This window comes from Panthera tigris, chromosome D2 (genome assembly GCF_018350195.1).
Source record: "Panthera tigris isolate Pti1 chromosome D2, P.tigris_Pti1_mat1.1, whole genome shotgun sequence".
In the NCBI taxonomy this organism is placed as follows: domain Eukaryota; kingdom Metazoa; phylum Chordata; class Mammalia; order Carnivora; family Felidae; genus Panthera; species Panthera tigris.
The window spans coordinates 62,499,080-62,525,405 of NC_056670.1; the positions used below are offsets into that span (position 1 = coordinate 62,499,080).

Consider the following 26,326-nt stretch of genomic DNA (forward strand, 5'->3'; position numbering starts at 1 on the left):
TTGTGCAAAAATATTTGACTATTCTCTTTAAAACCATTATGAGAATGGAAATATTTTCTCTTTTATCTGTATTTTTAATTGATATTTTTATGCATCCAACTACTTATTTCTTTCACAGACATTGACCCTTTTCAGTAGTCAACAAATAGTGTTTTGTTTAACTAAAGCTTTCTTACTAAAAAAAAAAAAAAAAGTAAAAGACATGATAATTAATTCAGCTCTATTCTTCTTTACCCTAAGCTATCTTCAATTCATATAAACTGTTTTCAGAACAACCTGGTTTTTTTTTTACCTTTAATCACATTGAATGTCAGTTTCTCTACAATGATTGTAACTAAACACAGTATTTAGGATTTAATAGAAGGATAGTTTTTTCTATTATGCATGTTAGCTATCTGTGAACACATAGTAGACTCACATAGACTCACCACGGCTTGATTACCTCTTATAATAGCATCATTTCTAGAAAGTATGATTGACAATGACCCCAGTTGTTTTCAGCTTGAGCTTACCATTAGTTCTTCTTTTCCTTTCTCTGACTGTGGAGCCTTTTTTTTTTTTTGTTTTCTCTAATTAAGCATTCTGTTTTAAGTTGGTCCTACCTTATAAGTGACTTCCAAATCTACATTCCCAACATTGATTACTCCCCAGAAGTTTAGATCCATCCATCCAAAAGTCTCCTTGACAATGTCTCAACCTAGAAGTTCAAAAAGCACCTAAACCTTGATGTGGACCAAATAAAAACAAACAAAAAAAGCTTTGCGTCTCCTTTTCATCCCTTTTCCCCATCTCAACAGCTTAACCCTAAAAATCTGTTGTTCATGATTTATTTCCTTTGCTCAAGCAACCTGTATACATTATATTGACTCCACCTCTAAAAGTATCTTTTCCATCTCTTTCTCCACTACTATAACCTTTGTCCGGGCCCCTGTTCTTACTTGGTATCTTCCAATTGTTACACTTTCCCTCAGCTCATCTCCTTGCATCCACTTTGAGTCCTGACAATCCATTCACTATAAAGAAATGAAAATTATGTTTTAAATTTAAAGCAAATTATATCTCTCTCCTTGCAGATGGAAACAAGGTCCTTCATAGTCTGTCTGGTCTTGTTTTCTGACTCTGTTTTCCTTCTATAATCTACTTTCCCACTGATCTACAGCCATTGGCAATCTTTCTGTTCTCCCTTGTGAAAGCAACTTCCTTTCACACTAGGTCTTACCTCTGGAATGGCTCTTACCTGGGTCTAATCAGCTTGTTCCTTATTATTATTCAGACCTCAGTTGAAATATAACCTCTTCAAAGAGGACTTTCTTAAACTTTCAATACAAAGTAGCTATTGTGGTCATTCTCTATCACATCACTTTGTTTTAATTGTCTTCATGACACCTATTTGTAACTCATATTTTTTATAACTCATATTTTTAATCCATTTGTCTGAATATTGTTTGTGTCCTCAAATTAGAATGTAAGTTCCACTTACACTAGGGCCTTCCCTTTCTTGTTCACCCCTAGATCCTTTAAACAGAGGCCACTGCCAGACCAGATACAGTTAAGCATCATATATATTTATAAAGGAAGTGTATTTTATTTTGATTTTGTATTCTTGTCTTGCCATTATTTAGAGGTCAGTTGGAACTTTACACCTGTCTAAGTATTGGAGACCCTAACAATTTTCAATTTCACCTGTGGATCTAATAAAGAATTCCCAATTCCTTTGTCTGGGCCATTAATGAGTTATTGAACTGAGTAGGGAACAGAAGGTGCATCCCTTGGGGATACCATTCACTATAGTTACTTCAAAACATTAAAAAACCTCCCTGTAATCAAAAAAGAATAGCTCACATAAATGGCAGGCCATCCAGACCCAAATTTCTGATACCCAAGAGATTAAATTTTCTAATGTCATATTTTTTGGAGTTTGTTCAGGAGTTTTGTTTTGTTTTGTTTTTAATAATTACCTCAGTTCACAATATTCAAGTGTTAGAAGTTCCTGATCTCATAAAGTCACCAGTATGGCACAGTCGTGACCTTCCAAGTGGTAGGCTGACCATAAATGAGAATCACGGGATCCATTCCTCACCCTGATTCTATAGGGATGTCTCCTTGCTTATGTTTATAAGCATGGTTTGTAATGGATTCTTTGGATTTTGGTTATTGTATATGCTAGCTTTCCCACGTGGATTTTGGCATTTCTTAGTCTTTCTTCTGATCTCATTCTTCCATCTAATCCATGCTTCTACTCCTTCCACATGAACTCAGTTCATACAACAGGCCTTTTATTTTCCAGTTTTTCTTTTCATCTTGGGCTTGGCTTTTCCTTGGAACTTCCATCTCAGAGCTAGAAGGCTATGATGGTCCCTCCGGTCTACTCTGTGGTGTCTCATCCACTGTACAAAGTAATAATGACTATCTTCTGCCTTGTTATCAATGGCAGTGGTAGGAAGGCTCCTCCTTCCCTGGGACATTGGTAGCACCCACCATTATTTTCTCTGCTAGTGTTAATAAGTGATCTTCACTGGTAAGGAAGTTCAGAGAACGAGATAGGACAGAGGACTTCATCTCACTTTGGCTTCTTCCTATCAGTATAAAACCCAGTTTATCCAAAGTCACCCAAACAAATAGCTAAAGAAATGCTTACTTATCTTCTAGAGCTATCGCCTAGTTAACTAGTTAGTGGCCAGGACATACTCGAAAACAACTATGATTATTTTAGGAACTGAGCAGGTCAATGGCAAGAAAGGTATGAAGTTCATTCCCAATTGTGCTTTCATCTTCGCCTTTGAAATAAGAAACTCATTTTTAAGAAAAGCAGTCCATATCTACCCAACTTTCTCTAGGTCAGCTTGGATGACTATGTAGCTTTCAGCCTATTTAAAAAAAAAAAAAGTCTGAAATGGCCAAATTCTTAAAAGTTAAGGAGGTATTGTTTTTTTGTTTTTTGGGATTTTTTTTTAACATTTATTTATTTTTGGGAGACGGAGTGTGAGTGGGGGAGGGGCAGAGAGAGAGAGGGAGACAGAATCTGAAGCAGGCTCCAGGCTCTGAGCCATCAGCACAGAGCCTGACATGGGGCTCAAACTCACGAATCATAACCATGAGATCATGACCTGAGCAGAAGTCAGACACTTAAATGACTGAGCCACCCAGGTGCCCCAAGGCAGTATTGTTAACTATCATCATCATGTTACATGTTAGATTGCCAGAACTCATTTATCTTGCATAACTGAGACTTTGAACCCATTGAGCAACATCTCATTTCTCCCTCCTGCCTCCTCACCACTACCCCTGGAAACCAGCCTGGTTGTGGTAATTTTTTCATAATATATACATATATCAAAATATCACATGGCACACTTTAAATGTATATAATTTTTACATGTCAAAAATAACTCAATATTTTAGAAAAGTCAAGACAGACACAATTTGTGAACTCATAAAAACTTAAGTTTGGACTGTCTACTTTTCGTTTTTTGTGTGAATATAGACTTAGGTGTATCATAAATTCAGAAATTGGTTAAGAAAGGACAAGACAAAGAGAAAGAGACAGAGACAGAGAGTCTGAGAGAGACAGAGAAGTAGATATGTAGAGAACAGGCTGAGTAGGTTGACCAGTAATGGAGAGATTCCTGCAGCCAGTACATGAATGCCAAGATAAATCATGCTTGAAAAAAGTGGATGGATTGGAAGAGTGCCATTAATCATTCCTTATTTCTTTCATTAATTTATTCATTTAACATTTATATAGTGCCGACTAGGTGCCTGTTTTTCTGCTAGGTGCTAGGAATGCAAAAATGAATAATATGGACTTTGACCTCAAAAAGCTCACAGTTCAGTGGAAAAATCAGACACGTATTTATCTAAATGTATATGAAATATCATGTAAGAAATCTTATAATAAAGATGTGTGGGTGGTGTTAGGAGAGCATTCAATTAACAAGACATACATGATCCCTGAACTCTGAAGATTATCGTTTTGAACTGGTGGATTTAAGATCCATTAAGAAGTTATCACTCAGCACTATGAGAGGAAAAGCCTACAGAGTTCCTATAGTTGAACTCAGAGAATCCTGAGTTATGGAGTCAGGGAGGAATTAAGAATCAATATGGCCAGGAGGAGGGAGCACAGGGAATAAAGCAAATAAAGCTGCTTTGGGGAAGAAGGAGGGTCAGGTACTTGACAATATCAAGAAAGGAAAAGAAGCAAGCACTCAGAATCGCCCCAGTCTCCTCCACTAGTAACCTTCTCTTTAAAGAGTTTCAGGTGCTGTGCCCACAAAGGGCCAGACCTTTCTCTTAGCACTGGACAAAAGATGGGATAGTATTGTCTAGAATGTCTTTGACACTCAGCACTCATCTCTAACAGCTCCTTAAAGTGGCACTGGGGAGGGAAAATGATCCTAACGTTCATTCTGAACAAATAGGAAATTGCTTTTCTTAAGGTTTGATCTGAAAGACACACACCTCCCCTCCCATAGGCTACACCCCACACTACTCAATTTATCTGTGTCAGAAACTCCAGGGACTGAATTGATTGTGCTGTAAATTGAACCTCAGTTCTATTCTGAGTACTTGAAACGTTACACTCCATCCACTAAGTCCTCCTGCTTGGGTTGGTTGGTGGTGTCGGTGTGTGTGTGTGTGTGTGTGTTGATTCTAATATGTTGAAATATTTCTGCAGTCTGGTGCTATCTCTGCCTGGGACAGGAATTACAGTTTTGATCAAATCTCATAATAATATAGGGAGATGCTGAAGATTAATGCCTATTGATAATTCAAACTGCCAGAAAGTGAGATACAGAGGAGAATTTAATAACCTGAAAAATTGTTGCAAAAGAGTATGGTTTTATTTTCAGCTGTCTCTTCCATGTACTTGTTTCCAACCCAGGGTGAGTTTTGACGAGGGCCACTCCTGGGACAAGTATGGTTTCACTTCGGTTCCTCTCTTTGTTGACGGGGCTCTGGTGGAGGCGGGAGTGGAGACCCAAATCATGACGTGAGTACTTGTTTTGCTGTGGCCGAAAGGAGTCCAAGAACTGGGTTCTGTTTCCACTGAGGCCGCGGGTTTTCCCAGGGAATCCAACACCAAAGCATTTCAATCTGGTCCATAGTTTCCTCATCTGTAAAATGGAAATATGCAACCTTATACTCACTGATTGGGAAGGCTACTGACAGTGTCTGAGAAGCTAGACTTCTAATTGAGCAGTTAAGATTTCTAACAGAATTTAAGATATTGTAAATTTCCGTGTGTCCAAAATCCAAGCAAATGGAAAACTTGTCTTTAGACATGTTTTCTTTCCAAAACTGTCCAGTAGGGGGCGAGGCACAGGGACAGAGCAAACAAAATAGCCAACATACTGAAATAAGAGAATATTTTAAGTACTCCTGGAGCCTGTGGCACGCGTGCACACATGCACACGCGCGCGCGCACACACACACACACACACACACACACACACACACACACCACGGAGTTGTTGTTCTACTTCGAGTTAATTTGCTGTGAATGTTTTGTATATCCCTTTACATTGAGAATAGATCATCTTAAGGCTTTAACAATTCCTGAAATATTTTCTGAATGTTAAAGAAAATAGTAAGTTGCTACGAGTTTTTAAAACTCTATATAATTTTAATTCCTAAAAAATTGATCACCTATGTGCGTTTGTGTGCATGTGTGTACGTGAGGGATATGGGAAGATAGTTATGGTAACCTTCTACCAGCCAATACCACCCTCGCCTCCTTCACTTTCAAGTGACTAGAACACTCTATGCCTTAATTATCACTGAATGGAATTGAGGGAGTCTTCTGGGTAAGATTAGGGGGAATCTGCCATGTGGTGGAGTTGGCACAGAAGGGCTCCCAGAATGCTTCTCTGCTGGTTTGGGAGAAGAGTCTGGTCTTCCTCCTCTAGGGAACACTGCTGTTCTTTGAAACTTTGCGTTACAAATGTCTTTATGGTTTTAATCAGTCTCTTCCAGTATTCCTTAACCAGCTTTGAAGGGAAGTTAGATACAGGAGCAAATGGCTAGTTCTGTGTCTTATCTTTTTCCCAGGGTATCGTTTAAAAAATCGGTCTTAACTACAGCTATGCAGTTGTGATCAGAGGTCATAAACTGGCCACCAACTTGACTCCTCTGCCGTGTTCCACCCCTCTACTGCCATTCTCACACGCAAAGTGTTGACCAGCACGCACACACACACACTGGTCTTTCAGAGTGACAGAAAAAAAACTGACAAAAAATGACAGAAGAAATGGTGCACAAGTGGGGGAAAACAAACAAATATAATAAATGGACAAAATCTGATCCCACGTTTAGGGCACCCGAGTTAGAATTCTGTAGAATACTGTGGCTGTGGATTACCTGTCTGGTAGCTAACCACGCTATATCTTCATTTCTTCATTTTAAGACTGAATCACTCCTGCTTCTTTTAAAAATGTTGAAATCCTAAAACTCTTTGCCTTTTTAGTAAATTTAGCAGAAGCCCTGTAAGGGTGTCATGTCTACAGGACTTGTATACAGAAAACAGTCCAGGATTTCCAGTATCCTCATTACTGGGGTGGGGTGGGGGGCGTGGGGGGAAGGTTTATAATAGAAAATCTGAATGGTTCCACAAGAATACCTTTAAAATGTTTGGGACAAGTGCAACAAAGAGTGATTTTAAATTCTCTTTAATTCTCTCCGAATTTCCCAAATTGCCAGGAAAATATTATCTCTTAACTCCAAGGGCGGTGAACTGTGTCTTTTAAAGACTCAATGCTCATTTTTGAGCTTCTGCTATTGTCTTAGGTCCTGGGTTGGATCCTGGAGCTCTGTGGTTGAAAACTGAAAGATACGATGTCAAACCCTATAGACAGCTGCTCTGATTCTCCATGGGGTATATTATGTTACTAACTGATGTCTGTAGATGAGAACCTGTGTTATGGTAAGACTTCTCTGGACAGTTCTGTCATAAAAGATGAGCAGAGTTTGTTGCTCAGGATGTAAGGTTGTAATCTGAGTTTTGTCCAGGAATTTCTTCCCATTTTCTTAAAATACACCCTAAACAGAACTGTCTCACTGTCCAAATTTCTAATGAAAGTTTCTAAACAAACAGACTCTGTTGCTAAGCTGAGAAATCACTTTATTAAAAGTTAACAATTATGTATTCAAGTGTAGCTGTACAAGCATACACAGTATTTAAGATACAGTATATTATTGATGCTTAGAGTCTAAAGCTTCACCATTTGTTGCATATGCAGCAATAATGTATGGTGGAAGTGTAAGTTCTGGATGTTCAAAGGAAGCATCATAATATAAGTTGTATTTCTAAAATACAAATGATTTAGTAAATCTATAGATATACATCTATCATAAATATATATATACAAGTGTATATAAATACAGATGCATACACATACACATTTACCTATACATGTATGTATAGAGAGAGAGATAGGTAACAGATACAAGTAGAAATCTAAGGATCTAGGGACCTGGTATGACCTTTATAGTCATACTGCAAAAAAAAAAATAATAGTAATAGAAGTTAAAAACATCGTTGGTGCCTATGTGGTAGATACTGTTCTAGATGAACAAATCAGAGAAATTCCTGTCTTCATAAAGTTTACCTGATTGTACATTAAATAAATGTGACATACAAATGACTCTGTCATTTTACCCAGAATACTCTGCCAAGAGATTAAAATGTTTTCTTGTGAATTCTGGGAAGCATATGGGATACTGGGAATACCATGATCTTTTTTCATGAAGATCTTTGACATGAACTAACTTTTCCAAATTATTTCCTATCCTTCACTTAATCACTAGCTATAGAAAGAAAACCTTCCTCTTTTCTAGGACTTTACATATCCATCAAGGATTTAAAGTATTGAATTCTAAATTCCATAAGGCAAGTGTGCATTCAAGAAGGTTGTAGATTCTGCTTGAATTTATCAAGCCAGATATGGCTGCATTTCATAGTCAAACCTGACATAGTCCTAGAACTTGGGCAGTGAAGGTATACATGGTCCTAAAGTCAGGTGTTTCCTGCTTTTGTACCAAAGATAGATACCAGTCCCCCTTTTATTTTGTTTTCCTCTCATCCCATAATGTGATTGATCCTGCATTTTCTTGTATGAGCCCTCTTTGAATGCATTGCATGCTTATCGTGGGCATTGCTTTGAACAATATCATATATACACCAGTCTCTACATGACCTGGCATTCCCCAGCAAGTTTAAGGCTACATTTTAAATTCTGTGTTCATCTAATCTTACATGGTAATAATTTTTTTCTCAGCTTCAGATAGAGTTTAGCTCATCACATGGATACGAAGGAGATTGACCTCAGGGCCAAACCATTTACCGAAAAGACGAGATAGCACTCCTATTTTTCTTTCCTCCCCACCAAGACTCCGCAAGAGCGGTCACAGCTTCTGCCCCTTCTACCTTCTTTATCAAGATACTTTAAATGCTAGTAAGTAGCAGGAACTAGGGGAGGGCATCATTGCCTTACATGGGATTTGGGACAGACAGGTATTTTCATGAAATTAAGATGCGTTTGGAAGCAGTTGTCCAACCAAGTATGAACAATTCAGGCTTCCTGTTTTTAACTTTTCATCAAATTCAGAGTTTCTCTAGTATGAAAATAATCGAGGTTTTGTCAGGGTTCTTCAGACAGCCACAAGTGTGAGCCCTGGAAGGATTGCCAAGAGGCAATTTTTGTCTCTCCCTCAGATTTGAAAAGGACTTTAAACCCAGGTGGCCCAATTGGCTAACCAGTGCTTTCCCCTCATGGAATGACAAGGACATGGAGGGAAGCAGGAGCTCAAAAAAATTGATATACTCCCTAAGCACTGTGAGGGCAGGGAGTCCATTTGGGGATAAACGTGCTTCCTCTTGTCATTTAACCAAAAACTTACTAATGATGTAGGCTGTTTGAATTCTGTATTTTTCTCCTCGTGATTAACCCTAACTCTGTAGCTCAGCTTTGGTCAGGGAGAAAGAAAGGCTAGCTCATTCTCACTGAGGTTGTATCGCTTTATCTTGCTACCTTCATTTAGAGGATGTAAATATTTATAAGGATACAGTGGTTAATTTTGTGTCAGCTTGACTGGGGCCTCTGGGTGCCTAGATATTTGGTCGCACATATTTCTGTGAGGATGTGTTTGGGTAAGATTAATATTTCAATCATAAAGCAGACTGCCCTCCCTAATGTTTGTGGGGCTTATCTGGTCAGTTAAAAGTCTGAATGGAACAAAAAGGCGGAGCTTTCCCTGAGCAAGAGAGAATTCCTCTTGAGTGGCTGGCTGCCTTTGAACTGAGGGACATGGCTTTTTCTGTCCTTGAACTTCAACTAAAAAATCCACTTGGGTTTCGAGCCTGAACTACTCTATCAGCTCTCTTGGGTTTCCAGCTTGCTGACTCACCCTACAGATCTTGGGACTTGTCAACCTCCATAATTGTGTAAGCCAATTCCTTATAGTAAGTAAATCTCTCTCTCTCTCTCTGTCTCTCTCTCTCTGTCTCTCTCTCTGTCTCTCTCTGTATGTATGTATATACACACATATACAGCTGACCCTTGAACAATAGGTTTGAACTGCACTGGTCTACATATATGTGGATTTTTTTTTTCAATGAATACAGTACAGTACTATAAATGTATTTTTTTCTCTTCCTTGTGATTTTCTTTTCTCTAGCTGACTTTATTGTAAGAATACATTATGTGATACATATAACATACACAATATGTACTAAGTGACTATGTTATCAGTAAGACTTCCAGTCAACATTTGGCTATTAAAAATTAAGTTTTTGGGGGGATCCAAAAGTAATACACAGATTTTTAACTCTGCAGAGGCTTGATGCCCCTAACCCCCCCTGCATTATTCAAGGGTAAGGGTCAACTGTATATGTATAACTTATTGGTTCTGTTTCTCTGGAGAGCTCTGAATAATACACAGTTTATAATTGAAAATTGTGTAATGAGCTTCTAATATGTTTCAGACTCTCTTAGAGGGTATTAAAGAGGTAAATACAATTCTTTTTACCTTCAAAGAACACTCACACCAATGTGTTTGGGGAAGGAGATATACCAATCACCAAAGAACCCTGGTTGTATAACCAGGATATGAGTAAAAGGAAGTGAAAACTTCACACATACAAAAAAAAAGTGATGATTGAGTTGGTCTTGAAATTTCATAGCAGTTCACCAGTGGAGAACCAATTAATAGGTAATGGAATATAAGCTCAAAGAAAGCACCGATTTTTTCAGTTTTATTGAGTACTGTAACCTCAGTACTCCTCCTGAAAGAGGAATTGCCACATTGTAGAAAGTCAGTAATTATTTGTTGAAACAATGACTGATTTCAAGACAAAGAACCAAACAAAGCAAAGTGCCACAAAAGAGCACATGGCTGGGTCTCAAGGGATTGATATTTTGAAGGGTCTTTAATTATGTGTAAGAATTTGACCTGTATCCAGAGTGATGTTCTTGAATTTGAAAATATGGTAATGCCATTCCTCTTCTCGAAGCCCGTGGAAGTCTTTCTATTGCCTTTAGGATTAAGTCATTGAATAGTCTATAAATATCTATACTTGATCACATGTCTGGGATCTCATTTCTGTCCCCAACACTGACCACTTTTCTCTGATCCATTGGTGCCTTCCTGCCCCTGGGTTTTTGTATATCTGTCTGGAATGTTCTTGCCTTCTGAACTTGAACAACCAAACTTCTGGATGTCTTTCAGGTCTCAGCTTAAGTATCAGCTCTTCTGGCACACTTTCTTTAGCCCACCAGATCACATTGAGGACCCTCATGCCACATGCTGTCTTAGCCCTATGTAGTTTTCCTTCACCATGCTTTGGACAATAAATATTAATGAAAATGGCATTGTTTTTCAGTAGCTTCCTCCTCCACCTTCATCTGCCCTTGATCCACAGACACGTGTGTGTGTGTGTGTGTGTGTGTGTGTGTGTGTGTGTGTAAACACACACATATGACTTTAAGTTCTGTGAGGGAGGATCTTTGTATATGTTGTTCTTTGAGTGCTATATGTTTACCAGTTTTTAGGATATGATGGTGTATACGTCAGTGATTAAATGAATAAATGAATGAATTAACAAATGCATTTTATGGTCCCCAATAATCTCACCACTATTGTGATTGTAGTGACTTATCTGGACTCTGAAGTGCTACGATCAGAATCCACTAGTTGCAAGTAATGAGGGTCTGGGAGTTGAGTCAGCATTCTGCGTGCAGAGGTGTGTATGGAGTATGATGACACAAGGGATGGACTGATGTGTGGCCACCAAGAGGCAGCTGGAGAACGAGAACCAAAAGGGGGTGATTCCGAATTTCCTCAACCATTCACAAGAGTCTGCCCGGCTTCCACTTCTCCTGAAGGCCAGTGCTTGGGGAGCATGGTACCTTCGAACATGAGCTCTACAGGGAATTCGTGTGGGAGAGACAGTCCCCAGCTTGCAGGCATGGGGTTTACTTACTTTCATTGCTCTTTTTTCCCACCGTCTTTTCAAATGTTATTATTTCGGCATCTCCCTGGTAACCTTGACAGGAACCATCTAGTCTAGCCTAATTCATTGTGAAATGTGACCATTCTTATTACTTAAGGCTGAGAACAGGACTGGATGATTGACAAGCAGAGGGCCTATTGCCATCTCAGACAGTGGCTCTCTACCTGATGGGATGAGTTGCTTGCAGCTGCTGAAGTACTCAGGCCTCTTTGGTGTAGTATTTGCCCCCAGATTAGCATGTTAAGGAGAACTCTTTTTTGCTTGACTCAGATGTTGAGTCAAATGGAGAAACACTGCTTTCCTACATTCTCAAAGCTACATTTGTAATTCTTTCTTGATATAAAATATTTGAGCCCATTGGCTGTGATTTAGCTGATCTTTAACAAGAGCAAGGGAGAACCTGATAGTCTCTCAGGGGGAAAAAAATAAACCAAAAGGAAAGTCCTGCTTCCCTGGAAGAAAGTGGATGCTTCTTGCCAGGCGTAAGAAGTACCTTCTTACCCGTCTGTGTCTGTTCAACACCTTCTTTTTTGTCAGGTACCTGAGCACTTTCTCAAATTGGATTTTATAGATTTCTCCCAACAACCCTGCTGTGTAGATCAGATTGTCATCACTCAGCAGATGAGGACACTGAGGCTCAGAGAAATTCACTGCTCACCTCACAAGTTCAGTAGGAGGCAAATTGAGAGCAAGGACTGTGAATTTCAAATGTCAGGCTAAGAGCTGAAATTTGAGGAAAGGTAGTAGAATTCTCCAAGGTTCGTTCAATAAAGGACCGTGGTGTGTGGGAACAAGAGTGACAGGATGCTAGCTAGTCACTAAGTATTGATGGATGGCCACTGTCCTCCAGACACCAAGTCACAGAAGACCCATTCAAACACAACCTGTTTGAAAAGATATGGCGAACATGTGCTAGAACTGGAGAAGGATTACATTGGAAGGTATGGGGCAAATTGTAGTTGCTATGAGACATCAAAGAAGAGATTGAAGATAGAATAGCTGGAAAAGGTTTTGTGACTCTGCAGACAAGAAGGAGACAGGGAGCATTATGAGCAAACGTGGAGCAGTAGACCATGCCTGTCCTGCAGAGGGGACAGTGAGAGGTGGAGATACTTGCAGCAAATTGTCTAGGGCCAATTGCCTCGCTGACTCCTCGTATAAATCCAATTCTAATTGGCATAAATCTCAGATCCATTGTTCCACTAGCAAAACTAATAGCCATAGTGAAGGGGGAGAGAGAACATTTTACCTAGAAAATTATACAAACCCCAAAACTGCAGAGGTTAAAAAAAATGAAGACCTTCTTTCCACTCACGAGACTGTGACCACATGCTTAGCAGGGAACAATGCCCTTAAATATAGCCTTAGTGCCACGCAGAGACCCAACCCTGAGCATAAATGCATTGTTTAGCCTCTGGTAACTGCATCTGATAAAGTTGTTGGAAATGAACCAGTGCTGCTTCCATTGATCTGTTTTTCAGTTCTCTGCTATTTGCTGGAAGAACCCGATTTTACTTTGCCCAAAGTAAGTCATTTGAGTAATCGGTAAATCCAGTGGAACTCTGAAGTCACTGCCTCTAAGGCTGGCTGCCGGGCTCACAATCTTCACGTTGTCAACAGACGTCCATCATTTCAGAAGCACACTCCTCTGTGCCAAGGAACACAGAAGCAGAATGTGTGCCGATTGTAGGGGATTTTGGGTGATACTGGGATGTACGGGAGGCTGGCAATAGCCTGGAAGGAAAAGATTTATTTTGACCAAAAAACGACTGTGTGTGATGGGGTGATGGCCAAGAGCATGGGTTTTAGAACTCCACACTCCAGGGACAGGGCTCAGGTTTCCACTTAGCATCCATGTGACCTTGGAAGCCTTATCTGCTCTCCCTCTGAGTTTGGGTTTCCTGACATGGATGTGAGAATTAAGTGGAAATAAGCTCCACAGAGGAACGTTAGAGATGTTTGTAATCTCTCTAGTCTAATGAACAAGATGTGAGCCACTTGCAGGGAAGAACTTTGGCCAACCAGATAGGGGTCCACAAAGATTTTCCCTAATGATTTTAGACTTTGCTGGCCACAGGGTCTTCGATGCTACTTGATCCCCAATCTAGTGTGAAAGCAGCCAGAGCCATTCACAATATGCAAATGAATGGGCCTCAGTGTATTCCAATAAACCTTCACTCATAGGCACTGAAATTTGAATTTCATGCAATTGTTACATGTCATAAAATACCATTATTCATTTGCTTTTCTTCCCCTAACATTTAAAAACTGTTGTTAGCTTGTAGACCTTCCAGAATAGATAGCAGGCCAGATTTATCCCACAGGTTGTAGTTTGTTGACTCTGAAGGACAGGGCACATGGAGCTTAATTTACTGTGGCTTGTTACAAACCTAGTGTGAATCTTTGACACAGTTTCTACAAACCTCCCCTTCCCACAAACTCTATCTCTATTGCACTCCTTTATGAAATATTGAATAGGCAAATCACTTGGAATGACTTAGAAGTTTCCTCATTTCTTATTCTACCCACATAGGCAGCTTATCTCTTTCAGGAAGCCCTCCTCAGCTCCTTCAGCTCTTACTCGTTCCCTTTCATTGAATTTCCTTTCTTAAGGTGCAGGGTTTGGCACACAGGTGTATTTAGTGTGATCTGCACTATTCTTAATGGAGTCAAAATTTGCAAAGTTGGAAACATCTGGCAGCATTGAACCTGAATGCTCATAGTCCAGAAGTTTTCTAGAGCTGTATGACAGCTGCCCTTTGGACTGGACATGCTATTTCCTGCCCCACCTATCTCCTGATGTACATGTGTCTGCTCCAATTCTTCAGCTCACTCATGGTCCATTCAGGCTGCCCTTCTGGCTCCTGTAACAGTTTCCATTTGTGATTTCCAATATAGATTCTACATCCACAATTTCATACCTGTGTTGTTTCTTGAAGTTCTCCTTGAAAGTTTCAAAAGTGCAGTAATACAGAGAATAATCTCATAAGCACCTATGTACCAACCCCTTGGAATTAATATTATGTTAACACACTATGACTCTGGCTTCAGATTTGTTTTACTCAATGTACAGGGCATCCCAGTAGAGTTTGTTTCTCATTATTGCCCATTTTCAGACCCTGTTTTTTTATTCCCTCCACAGATCAGTGACCGCCATTAATTTGATATATATCCTTGAAGTGCGTGTTGACACATTTAGTACATATTTAATTATCCACAAACATATATGTAGTATTGCTTTATTTGTTTTTAAGGTGCATAATTTATCTAAATGCTATCATTCTCCTACATGAGTCTGTCACTCAATATTATCTATCTTGGGGCATATCCATCTGGTCCAGACACTTTTAATGTTGTATGGCATTCTGTCATGATATGAATATGTGCTGCTTATGTCTCCATTCTCCTATCAGTGGACATTTAGCTTATTTCAAACAGTTTTTTACACTATTTCAAACGTATTCTTCTATCTCTGTGCATGCCTCCAAGTGCCTAGATAGAAGTCTCAGAGCTACAGACCTACAAGTGGAATTGCTGGGTCATGGCGTATTGTTATCATCATCTTTACTTTTGCGCGGTTTTCTAATTGTTTTACGTATTGGTCATCTTGGTGGTGGGAGTGTGAGGGATTTTTTAGTCCATCAGAGTCATAGAGTTTACAACTGTCTTATTCATCATCTCCCAGAGCCGTGGACATGGAGGCTTGTGCACGATTGGTACTCATCAGATACATAGGGATTGAATGATACCATTGGACTGACTGGCAAATATTTAAGGGTAGGGGTTGAATTTTATTCTCTTTAGGATTCTTTCTATCTCTTGGTTCAGAATTTGGCACAAAGTTGGAGGCTGAGAAATACAATGCCATGGGAAAACCAGGTGGCACTCCTTCTCCTTTCTTCCAGCTCTTTCTATTCCCATGTAGTTCCTCTTCTCTTGAGCATCCATCATCTCCTTGTTTGCATCTCTTAGGTCCCCCTTCATCCACCAACTCCTGACTCATCTTTCACAGGTCCACAGATGACTGGTTTCTAACCGACTGATACAGACTTTAAAATTCCAAATTTTAAACTCAAAATTTCAAATTTTAAAACTTTAAAATGTCAAAACTAAGATTTGAGAAAGGAATCAATGTTGTTTGGACACAGAAAGAGTCTTTAAATACTTGTAAAAAATCAGCTCTCTTCCCTTTGCCTTGTCGGTTCCAATGCTAAACCTTCAGTTTCTTTCTCAATTTCCCCTCCACCCTCTGCCTCTTCCAGGACTTACTTTCAAGCCTGCTAATCCCTGCCTCTGTCTGCCATCTCACAGATCGGAGCATCATGCAGCTAATACAGGCTCTGTGTGCAGGATCCCTTGCTGCTGATCCCCTGCCTATTTCTATTAAGGTCTAGTTCCTGTCTCACTTTCACTCAGTGTAATTCTGAGGCAGCTGCTGACCTCCTTTAGTGCTAAGCCCATCTACACCCTAATGGGAAAACAATCAGGTGGCATGGACACACACCAGTAGCCAAGGATGTGGCCTAAATTTCTGGAGACCAACAACTGCGGGCTGCTGATGGCTGGCCTTCTCAGAACACTGCTCTTTCCGCTTTGATTTGAAATAGGTCCTCAGGAGCTTACTCAATGGAAGTAGAGAGGAAAGCTTATGGGGCAGGAAGCAGGAGAAGGCTTGCGGAGCCTCGGCCTTCCACAGAGAACTAGATATTTAGAAAAGGACTCAGGGAACCACATGTATCGAGCCTCTATTACAAGAACTTACCAGATCTTTATTCAACAGGATGCATTGCATGCTCACTACAAGATAGGCACTGTTCTAAGAGTTCCAGGAGCTGGTCTAAGACATACACAAGGTAGTCAAAGGCTCTTCTGATAGGAAGTTTATGTTCTAAAGCCTCTTCCACACCCTACAGAAGAAAGAACAGTTTTGTATGAGGTTTATTTCAGGTCTAGTGCTATGGAATCTGTTCTATAATCTGATTGTGAGCTTTTAATGGTGGTAGTGGTGATGTGGGTGCACATGAGATAGGGGAGGGAGAGGAAAGAAGAGAGGAGAGGAGAGGAGAGATTGCTATAAACCTCAGGGCACCTCTAACTTTCAGCAATTCTGACCCTGGCTGTGGTTTCTCATTATTACTTGTATCTTAGTTTGAGAAAAAACAACACTGTGAATGAATTGAAAGGAACATTACAGATTATTAAGAGTGGTTACCTCCAATGGGTCCTTTATTTTCTCATCTATACATTTTTTATAGTTTTCTAATTTTTGATAATGAGGAAAGGGAAATCATTTATCAAAATATACACATGAGAAAAAAGTATCTCCTGGATAATGAAAGGAGCTGCATTTAATTATATTTTGGTGATTTTGTAGGTCACACTGTACTTTTGAGGTTGTGACCTAAAGGAAGGGAGAGTCTTAACTACCCACCATCACTTTTCAGTGCTAACTAATGCCATGAGTAAATTAATACTAAATCATTTCAAATAAATAGGCTACTGGAACCCAATCAAAAACAAGAATGGAAAATAGACAAACCCCACTCATAAAATAAAAATTCAGGAAATTGCTAGATAGTGGCTTCTGATGAAGCAGTGCTCTAAATAATTTCTTCAAGGTCATCTGGTTAATTTATGATGCATTTGTAAGTTATTGTGTATTTTAAAAATTAATGAAAGATTTAATTATAGCAGGGTTGCCTGTGACCTTTTGTGAAATGACTTCATCATAAATCTGCAGGCATTTCAGAACTGTTTTCCAGGTTTCTAATAATTTGCTCTCAAATTAATGACATCCAGCCAGTGAAAGGAGTCAAGCTTGAGTAAAAGGATTGAGTTGGGATTTGCGGTTTCCTAGCAATGGCTAATTCTAAGTCCTGGTTGGGGTTGGCAGAGAAGATGGTGTGTGACTCACAGGAATCCACAGCAGGTTTAACTGTTTACTTAGAGAAATAAATCCAGTGTGTCAATAGGGGAAATTGTCGGTAGCCAGACTAGCTTGTTGCAGAATATTTTATTTAGGGAACATTTTTCTGCATATCCATGTGGAGGTAACACCTGGACCAGTGGGAAAATTCTTTTTCCCTGGTAACCATAGTCCTTCTCCCTCATTTATAAATTGAAGGTCTGTGTCTACCCTCCAGCCCGGTTGCCAGCTACCTGTGAAGCTGAACTTAGACTCCATCACTCTGGGATCTCTGACCTTCACCTATGGGATCTCTGACCTTCACCTAACTTAGTGAGAAGAGCTAAGCTGCCTTTGGAAGAAAGCAGGCTCACTTCCTCAGAAACCAGGGTATATCATTGTCTGTGTCATTCTGATGATTCATTTGATTCAGTAGAGTGTACAGAGGAATGCTATATCTTAACAAATCAAAGAAAAATTCTCTCTCTTAAAAGAACCTGGAGCACTTATTTGTAGTTCCAGATTGGCAGGCTAGAGTTTGGAAAACCTGGAACATCCTTTAGACACAGAAGCCTGAAGGAAAAGCCAGCAAAATGTAGAAGGAAAGTCTTGGCTGAAGACTTCCTTGTTTGCCACAGCCCTGAATATGATCTCTGGTGTACCCTTCATTCTTCCAGTAATGCACTACTGTCACCCCTGGCAAATCATGGCTCAGCCTGCATGCTGCAAAGGCTTCCTGTGAAAAGTAGTCAGCGTGGGAGGAAGAGCTGGGTTCCAGGAGTCTTGGGTCCTAGTTCTTTGTGTTCTTGAGCACACCACTACATCATTGTTTTCCCTAGCCAGCATACGAAGGGGTTGGGTCAATGATTTGTCCCTAATGACCCTTGGATGACTAAGACTTTATAATTCTATTTGTCCTTTTTCATGCCCAAAGGACTCCCAAATAGAGGCAGAACCAATAAAGATTGTCATAGTTCAGGTTCAAGTACATAATCATCCACATAGTTGATGCTTTAGAACTTGAGACAAATTGGGTCATAATTGAAGCTCTCTGGATATATCTTCTCTGCAGATTTTTCTTCCTTCCTCCAATTGGACTTTCAGTTTTATATATTTCATGGGGTTTTTGTCTTTTGTGCAAGCAGCCTATAATGAGCTGTTGTTAAGGGGACCCCCATGCCCAAACCTCAGTGACAAACTGTGCAGTCCATGATTGCTAATGAATCATGAAATACTTAAAAGAGATATGGGCCTTGCTAAAAGCACAGTGCTGAAAACTGTGTTATAATATTAGCAGCAACTGCCTAAGTTGGACTGGCTGCCACACCTACTTGCTCTATAATTCTTTTTGGATGAGTTATTTAACTTGAGCCTTAGTTTCCCTATCTGTTAAATGAGAATAATAAATGAAATGACATAATCCATACAAAGTGGTTAATGAACTGTAAGAGTTCAATAAATAATCACAAATATTGATATTCCTGATTATTATTGTTATTTGACTGACTTCTACTAGAGTGCCTACTGTTTGCAGTCTTGTAGAGATCATGGGTATATAAAAGCATAAGGTACACTATCTGCCCACAAAGTTCTCAGTCATCCAACAAAGGACATAAAGCAAATTATCATTATTAGATGCTATTACATAAAAATATTAATAATTTAAAATTATTTACTTCTTAGTTTATACAAAACACTATATAAACACTTAGTTTATACAAAACACTATATATGATACATTTAAACCTCAGCACTCAGTTAGGTACTGTTATTATCCTCATTTTGCACATGAGAAAACGGAAGTCTAATTAATGTGTGTAAAGACTTTCATTGGGTCTGGGATTGGCACTCACAGCTTGCCCTATCTGATAATAACACCTGTGTGTTTAACTAGTTCATTCTGCTGGCTCTCAGACAATAAATATATGACAAGGATGGCTTGTCATAAGTTGCAAACTTTTAAGAGTTTAAGATCTAGCAAGGAGGATAACATACTTATGTACATAGTGTATTAATTTTGATACCTTCTGGAAGTACTAAGGGTAATACCCAAAGTACAGAAAAAATGCTACAAAAATTCAGAGGAAAGATATTTTTTTTCTTCTTAAGGAAAGGAGTGGAAGAGGAGGAAATATCAAGGAAAACATAATAGAAAAGTTAGCATTTGAATTAAACCTAATAGAATAATCTATCAAGAAGATAGAATAATCTCAAAATCTGTAGTGTTATGATTACATAATTCAAAAATGTACAAAAAACTCAAGGAGAAATGGAATATTTGCAGTATCATAGGAAATATTTTAATAATTTTCACATGGAAATCAATAGAACAAGGAGTCAAACAAGGAGTCAAATCAAGGAGTATGATTTTGGTGTGAATACTATTAGTAAGTTTTTATTTAAAAGACCTGTATACAACTTCTACTCAACAAATAGAGAATATATATTTTTTAAGCAAACATTTATTTTTTTTTAAATTGACCATACACTGGGCCCCATGGAAATTATGGACTAATTCCAAAGACCTGATATAATTGAGGTCATATTCTCTCTAAATGTTATAATTAGATCAAAATATTAAAATAGAATTATGATAAAGAAAATAAAGGAAAAGACATCTATGTTTGGAAACAAAAGCCTGGGTCATTTGGGGGTAGTTTTGTTTTTTAAAGAAGAAATCTAAACAGCCACTATGAAATATTTAGATTTGAAAAACTATCCCTCCTTTCCTTTCACTCCAATGCATTATTTCCCATCACCCCCTCTACTGTTTGACTTGAGACCTGCAGCATGAGTGGGAATTGGACAAAATCAGATGTGGGGAATAGCATCCCCAAGCAGAGGAAAATCAGGCACTAGGAAATCATGCTGCTTTTGGTGGAATGAACAGAATTATGCTTGAGCGCAAGTAACATGGAGGAGAGCAGGAGATAATATTACAAAGATAGATGGAGGCTACTGTAGGGTGGCTTTTAAATCAAATTCAAAGGTATTATCCTGATAGTCATGACTAGAGCTTATGAAAGTTCAAAGACAAGAATAGGTACCTTGGGAGTTTTTTACAAAGAGTTTGAAATTGCAGAAATAAATATGATTGCCAAGGTCAAGTGTAAGAACCAAGAAGACGAAGACTTAAGTTACCACAGTCAGAAATGAGGGGAAGAAGAGATAGGTGAGAAGTACTCTAACAGAAGTACCAGTAAGGAAAGGAGAATATGGTGTCACTGAAGCAGAAAGCTAGAGAAACTGAGGAAAAGCCTCTGTTTCTGGGGGAGAAGATCAGCATCTGCTCATACAGGATGTCAAAAGCTTAGAAGAGGGGAGAGATCCCTTACACTTGCAATATCTAAGGAATGTTTCTAAGAGGAGGTGACATTTCAGTGGGGGCTTAGAATGGGATTGGGGCAGGCAGAGAAGGAAGGAGCAAATAGCATGGCAAAAAAAGGTGTTGAATTAGTAAAATGTGTGTGTGTGTGTGTGTGTGTGTGTGTGTGTGTGTGTGTATGAACATGCACATGCACCACCAGGGACTCTGCTAAGTGTTCCACAGCAATTACCGTCAGCATATCTATATAATGCACACGTATGCAAGCATCTGTGTAGAGTAGGCATTTGTGGAAAATAAAGTAGACTAGTTTGGTTGGAACAGAGGGAAGAAGGAAGAACAATTTTGGAAAAGAATTATGAGGTCCAGATTTGGGATAGAATGCTAGTTCTAGGAATGTGATCTCTATTTTATTCTGTAACTAGTTTCTGAGCAGCCATGTAGTGTCTTTGGAATCATGCTCAAAGACAACTCTCTGGAAGCTGGTGGAAAATTGGTTTCATGAATATGGATATATGGTATAAAAAAGTGAAACCAGTGAGGAGGCAGTAAGTACGAGAGCCTGGATTACATTCTTCAGCAGGAAGATGAGCATCCAGTAAGAGTTGGCTTCACATGGATGCCAACTTGAATCCTAGTTCAACCTTGATCTTGAAAATGAACCTAGTGCCTCAGTTTCTTTACATGAAATGACTATACCCATGATTCTCAGGGAATGTGTGTGGGGTTCCAGATTATAAAAACCGTGAAGCATTTAGCAGAGTCCCTGGAAAATGATAAGCATGCTGTAAAATATAACCATCAGTGGTAGCCATTGTTGTTATCAGGGTATGGAAATGGGATTCCCATTGAGTTGGTGAATATGACAGATTATTTAGAAGTGCAATGAAAAGGAATGAGTGTCAGGCAGGAGATTAAGAGAGAGGACCAAGTCGAGGACTGAGTTTCTGCTGACACACAGGTTTCTAGCCTAATGAGTGAGAACTTGGCTAGGTCAGCCACAGAGAGAGGAGAGTCAGGAAGGACCTGTCAAGTCATCTTTGGCCTTCTTCTCTTAAAATTTTCCTCAGGCAGATATAAATGGGGGAATTAGTGGTTAGAAGAGCTCGAGATGCAGGTGTAAGAGTCCCTGAGGAAGATAAGGGAAAGGGCAGGTTCTGGGGCAGGTCGATGACAACACTGTATCATCTTACTTGAGTTCAATCAGATGTTCTTTCAAAAATTAGTCCACAGTAAAGTCTTAATCGGACCACCCCAAGCATCATTTGTTCTTTCTTTTGCACATTTCTAGTGCCTTTCTTTCTAATATTGAATCCTTGTCCTTTTCCTCTCTGAAGGACTGTGATCAACCACTCTCTCCTAGAATCTTCGCTCAGCTTTTACAACTGTGTATAAAGGTTGGTATAATTGGAGGTCAGGAAAAAGAACTATGCAGGGGAGAATCAGGTGACCCAGAATTGCTCTCCTGTAAAGAGAAAAACATCTTCACAGAGCCTGCTTCTCTAATTACATTTAGTGTGGCATTGTTTCCACCTAAATTATAGCAATTAAATAACCAGATCCCCTTTGAAATCATTTAATTAATGAGTAGCTAAACCTTTATGTGTATGGAATTCTAATGAAGTTTCTTTTTATTTTTGAGAACCACTTCTGTCCCTCAGATTAATCACTCCCCTCCCCAGAAGTCTCACTCAAGTCTGGATGGTAGGTAAGAGAAGGTATGTTAGGGTCCCAGAAAATCATTTGTTTGTGGAAGTCCAGGATAACAAAGGACAGAGAAGCTGCTGCTATTTCTCTCTCAAGATTGTTTTTGTCTTTCTAAACCCCAAAGGACACACAGATCAACCATGTTCTTTGGCCCAGAAATAAGGGCAGATAAAGCTATTAGTCCAATTTTGAAGAAGTGAATGACTTTGATGGATTAATTCTATCCATTAATCAACTCAGAACTGTTTAATGAGCATCTGTTTTATGGAAGAAGTGCCAGTGGAGATAAAGACGAATGACTCTAAAAGATAAATCTTTTGTGTATGGGGTCACCAGGCGATAGATGGCTTGTACACCTGGAGGTAGGCATAAGGATTGAAAGAAAATAAACTCTTGGAAATTATCTTAGAAGGGCCACATTCCACCTAGACTGTTTCTGCATTCCAACCTTTGAGTATATGTGTCACTGATTAAAGTCATCTTGTATAAGGAAGCTGCTGGTTTAAAAGATGAAGTTATTTGCTCAAGGTTATTTAGTTAATTTAGTGGCAGATCAGGAATAGGGAAAGATATTTTCTATTTCTTTGCCTCATACTCTTGTCACCATGACTAAACCATCTGTGTGTTAAAAATCAAGCAACAGGAGGAGCACATGAGGGCACTCTCTGACCAGAGTCACATTAGTAGTCTAGACATTTGATACCAGAGGAGTTTAAAAAAAGGAAGAGGCAGTCTTTTAGGTTGATAGAGCCAAAGAAGAGGGTGAATCTTAAGCCAAAAACTCTTGTGAAAAAATCCAGATGACAAGGTAAAAAGAAAAACAGAAGTAATAAATTTTAATTGATTTTTCCTGAAAATCCATATAGTGAGGAATGGCTTAGAGAATTCATTAATTTTGCTTTGGTCAGGAGCAACTTCTTCGAGGGAACTAACGGGCAGGCTACCTGTTTCCAGTCATTTCTATTTATGTATGAGGTATCTACTTTCTCCAAGGCTCTGTATAAAATGTCACACACACACAGACACACACAAAAGGCAAAGCCCTGAATTTGAGGTTAGTATGTATCTTAAAAAGGGGATATTGAGCCAAACCTGTCAAAAGTTCTTGATGAGCAGGGACTTGGATGTGTATTTCTGGGGGTTCCAGCAATAGGAGTGATGGTGATGGTAATGAACATTTGTTGTTCAGTGGAATTTTCAAGATTTTCACATCTTTATCTCACATGATAGGTTTTTTATATGTTGGCGAAAATACACTTTAAGTTAAGAAGTGGGGTTAGGAATACATTTCTGCAGCAGAGGGTCAAAATAGTTTACCTTGGTAATTGCAAGGACTACGGATGATAGAGGATTTGTGCATGCTAGAAATTATCTTTTTTTTTTTTTTGCCAAAGACTTGAGATTGAAACCACACTCTAGAATTCCTCGTTCCTCAATAATCAATTAGTGTTTCTCTATCAAGCACCTACCATTGAAAGGCTTTATGGCATACAAAAAGTATAAAGAAGATGTGGTTTATGTACACAATGGAGTACTGCTCAGCAATGAGAAAGAATGAAATCCCACCATTTGCAACAATGAGGATGGAACTGGAGGGTATTATGCTAAGTGAAATAAGTCAGTCAGAGAAAGATAGATACCACATGTTTTCACTCCTATGTGGAACTTAAACTTAACAGAAGACCATAGGAAAAGGGAAGGGGAAAAAATTGTTTCCGAGAGGGAGACAAACCCACAAGAGACTCTTAAATACAGAGAACAGACTGAGGGTTGATGGGGAGGGGGTGAAGGAGAGGAGAAATGGGTGATGGGAATTGAGGAGGGGACTTATTGGGATGAGCATTTGTTGTTGTATATAAGCGATGAACCGCATGAATCTACCCCTGAAACCAAGAGCACACTGTAGAAACTATGTTAGCTAACTTGACAATAAATTATCTTTAAAAAAAAAAAAAGAAAAAGAAGCGTAAGAAGTGTTCCAAACCATAAGGAGCTTTCTAATTGGTTAACACAAACTTGACCAAAGGTAGGAAAATTACATTCTAGATAAGAGGTCTAGAGCTATGTTTCTTAAAGGATAGTCTTGGGACCAGCATCAGCATCATCTGTGGAGCTTTTAGAAATGCAAATAATCAGGGGCACCCAAGTGGCTCAGTCATTAGCACTCTTGATTTTGGCTCAGGTCATGATCCCATGGTCTCACAGTCTTGTGGTTGGTGAGACAGAGCCCCTCAGAGGACTCTGTGCTGACAGTACTGGAGCCCGCCTAGGATTCTCTCCTTCTCTCTCAGTCCCTCCCCCACTTGCACTAAGTGGCACCTACTCTCTCTCTCTCTGTCTCAAAATAAATAACTACACATTTAAAAAAGAAAAGAAAGAAATGCAATGAGGCACCCAAAACATACTAATAAGAAAGTAAGAGAATAAGACAATCTATATTTAACAAGCCCTCTGTGATTCTGATGGAGACAGTGGAGAACCTTTTGTCTAGAGATAATAGGACCATTTGAGCTTCTGAGGAAACAGTTCAATGTTGCTGGAACAGTCATAGAAGTCTTTCTGAAAGAAGTATCACCTGATTTTGGAATCACGTTATCCTTTTAGAGATATTCCATATCTTGGGTTCTTTCACCCTACCTCTCTTGGGTTTTCATATTAAGTTGATATATAAACCGCTTTGTTTCCCCCAAAATTTACCACAAATGGGATGAATATGCTGTGCCTACTTACTGGTGATGAGATCTGTAACTTTAGAGGAGCATTTCCAGTGAATAAGAAACTTTTATCTGGGAAATTAAGTTTTTTTTATTTGTTAATCAGAAGTAGTCTGGGTTTTCTCTATTCCTAATCTACCTTGTGGGTGATTATCATCCCAGATTAAGGTACATGGTTTCTCATGATGGTCATCCTGCTTTCTATGCTGGCTTCACACTTTTACAAATCCTATTGTGAATTTTAACATCTGTTCTAAGGGTAGTTAGGAAAAGGGATGAGAAATGCTTGAATTTAAATTAGTCCTTATTTTATCTCCTGCTAAGTTTGCTGCATTTCTGTCATTTCCTTGGCTTCCATGGGCTCCAATCAGAAGAACTGTGAATGAATGCAATATTGAATGGAATTAGGGAAGCCAGATACATCCAAGAGACCATTTCAGTCACTTATGTCCCATAGGCGGGGGCCCATATTGAACATTTTTCTTCCCAGAACCAATAATGGATAGAGAGATGGGGAGTACATTAATATCTGAAAGTTGCTAAGGGGTTTTAGTTAGGGTCCACTGATCTTAGTTGGGGTCCAATGAGAAAATGAGCAAAGATTATAGTCCTGACATTCAGTGTTTAAAATTTTGTATCTGGCAAACGTAAGTGATCACATGGGAGAGTAGACTAGCACACTCCCAAGTAAAAATATTTTTGTATCAATTTACAGTTTGAGGAAGGACCTGGGAAACACAGTGTAAAGACATCTGGGCTAGAAGCCAAAGAAATATAGATGAAAGGATATGCCTTGCAAGATTGCAGAAGACAGAGGCTGAATTAGTCCCCAAGTCCTAACTTGGCACCTATTTTTGTGGTCAGTTCTGAAATGAGCTCTCTGAGACTGGAAACAGGTATCCCAGAGAGTTGGGAAGACCAACAACATGGACATCCTTAGAGGGTCAGGGTCAGTTAGGCTGGGCACTTGGGTGATGCTTGCATCCTCCTCCAAAGCAGCCCTGGGAGATGGCGAAGCCTGAGCTTGAGGTTCTGTGTTTACTAACTCTTGAGCATTCCTTTCCTCTGTGGGCAAGTTTATCTATTAGAAAGTTCTCTCATATTTTGTAAACTTTCACGTTTTTCTATCTTGTTAGTTTTTTTTATACTCACATGATCTCCCCAGA

At 39.2% G+C, this 26,326-nt stretch overlaps 1 protein-coding gene across 6 annotated transcripts in view; it reads left to right on the top strand.

The window, feature by feature from the left end:
- SORCS3 (sortilin related VPS10 domain containing receptor 3) overlaps positions 1–26,326 on the top strand; it is a 589,476-nt gene that overhangs the window by 509,649 nt on the left and 53,501 nt on the right. For all 6 annotated transcript variants that reach the window (XM_042960443.1, XM_042960447.1, XM_042960446.1 and 3 more), the window contains one exon: positions 4,886–4,993. In XM_042960443.1, coding sequence (XP_042816377.1) covers positions 4,886–4,993 — 108 coding nt within the window. The remainder of the gene's footprint in view (positions 1–4,885; positions 4,994–26,326) is intronic.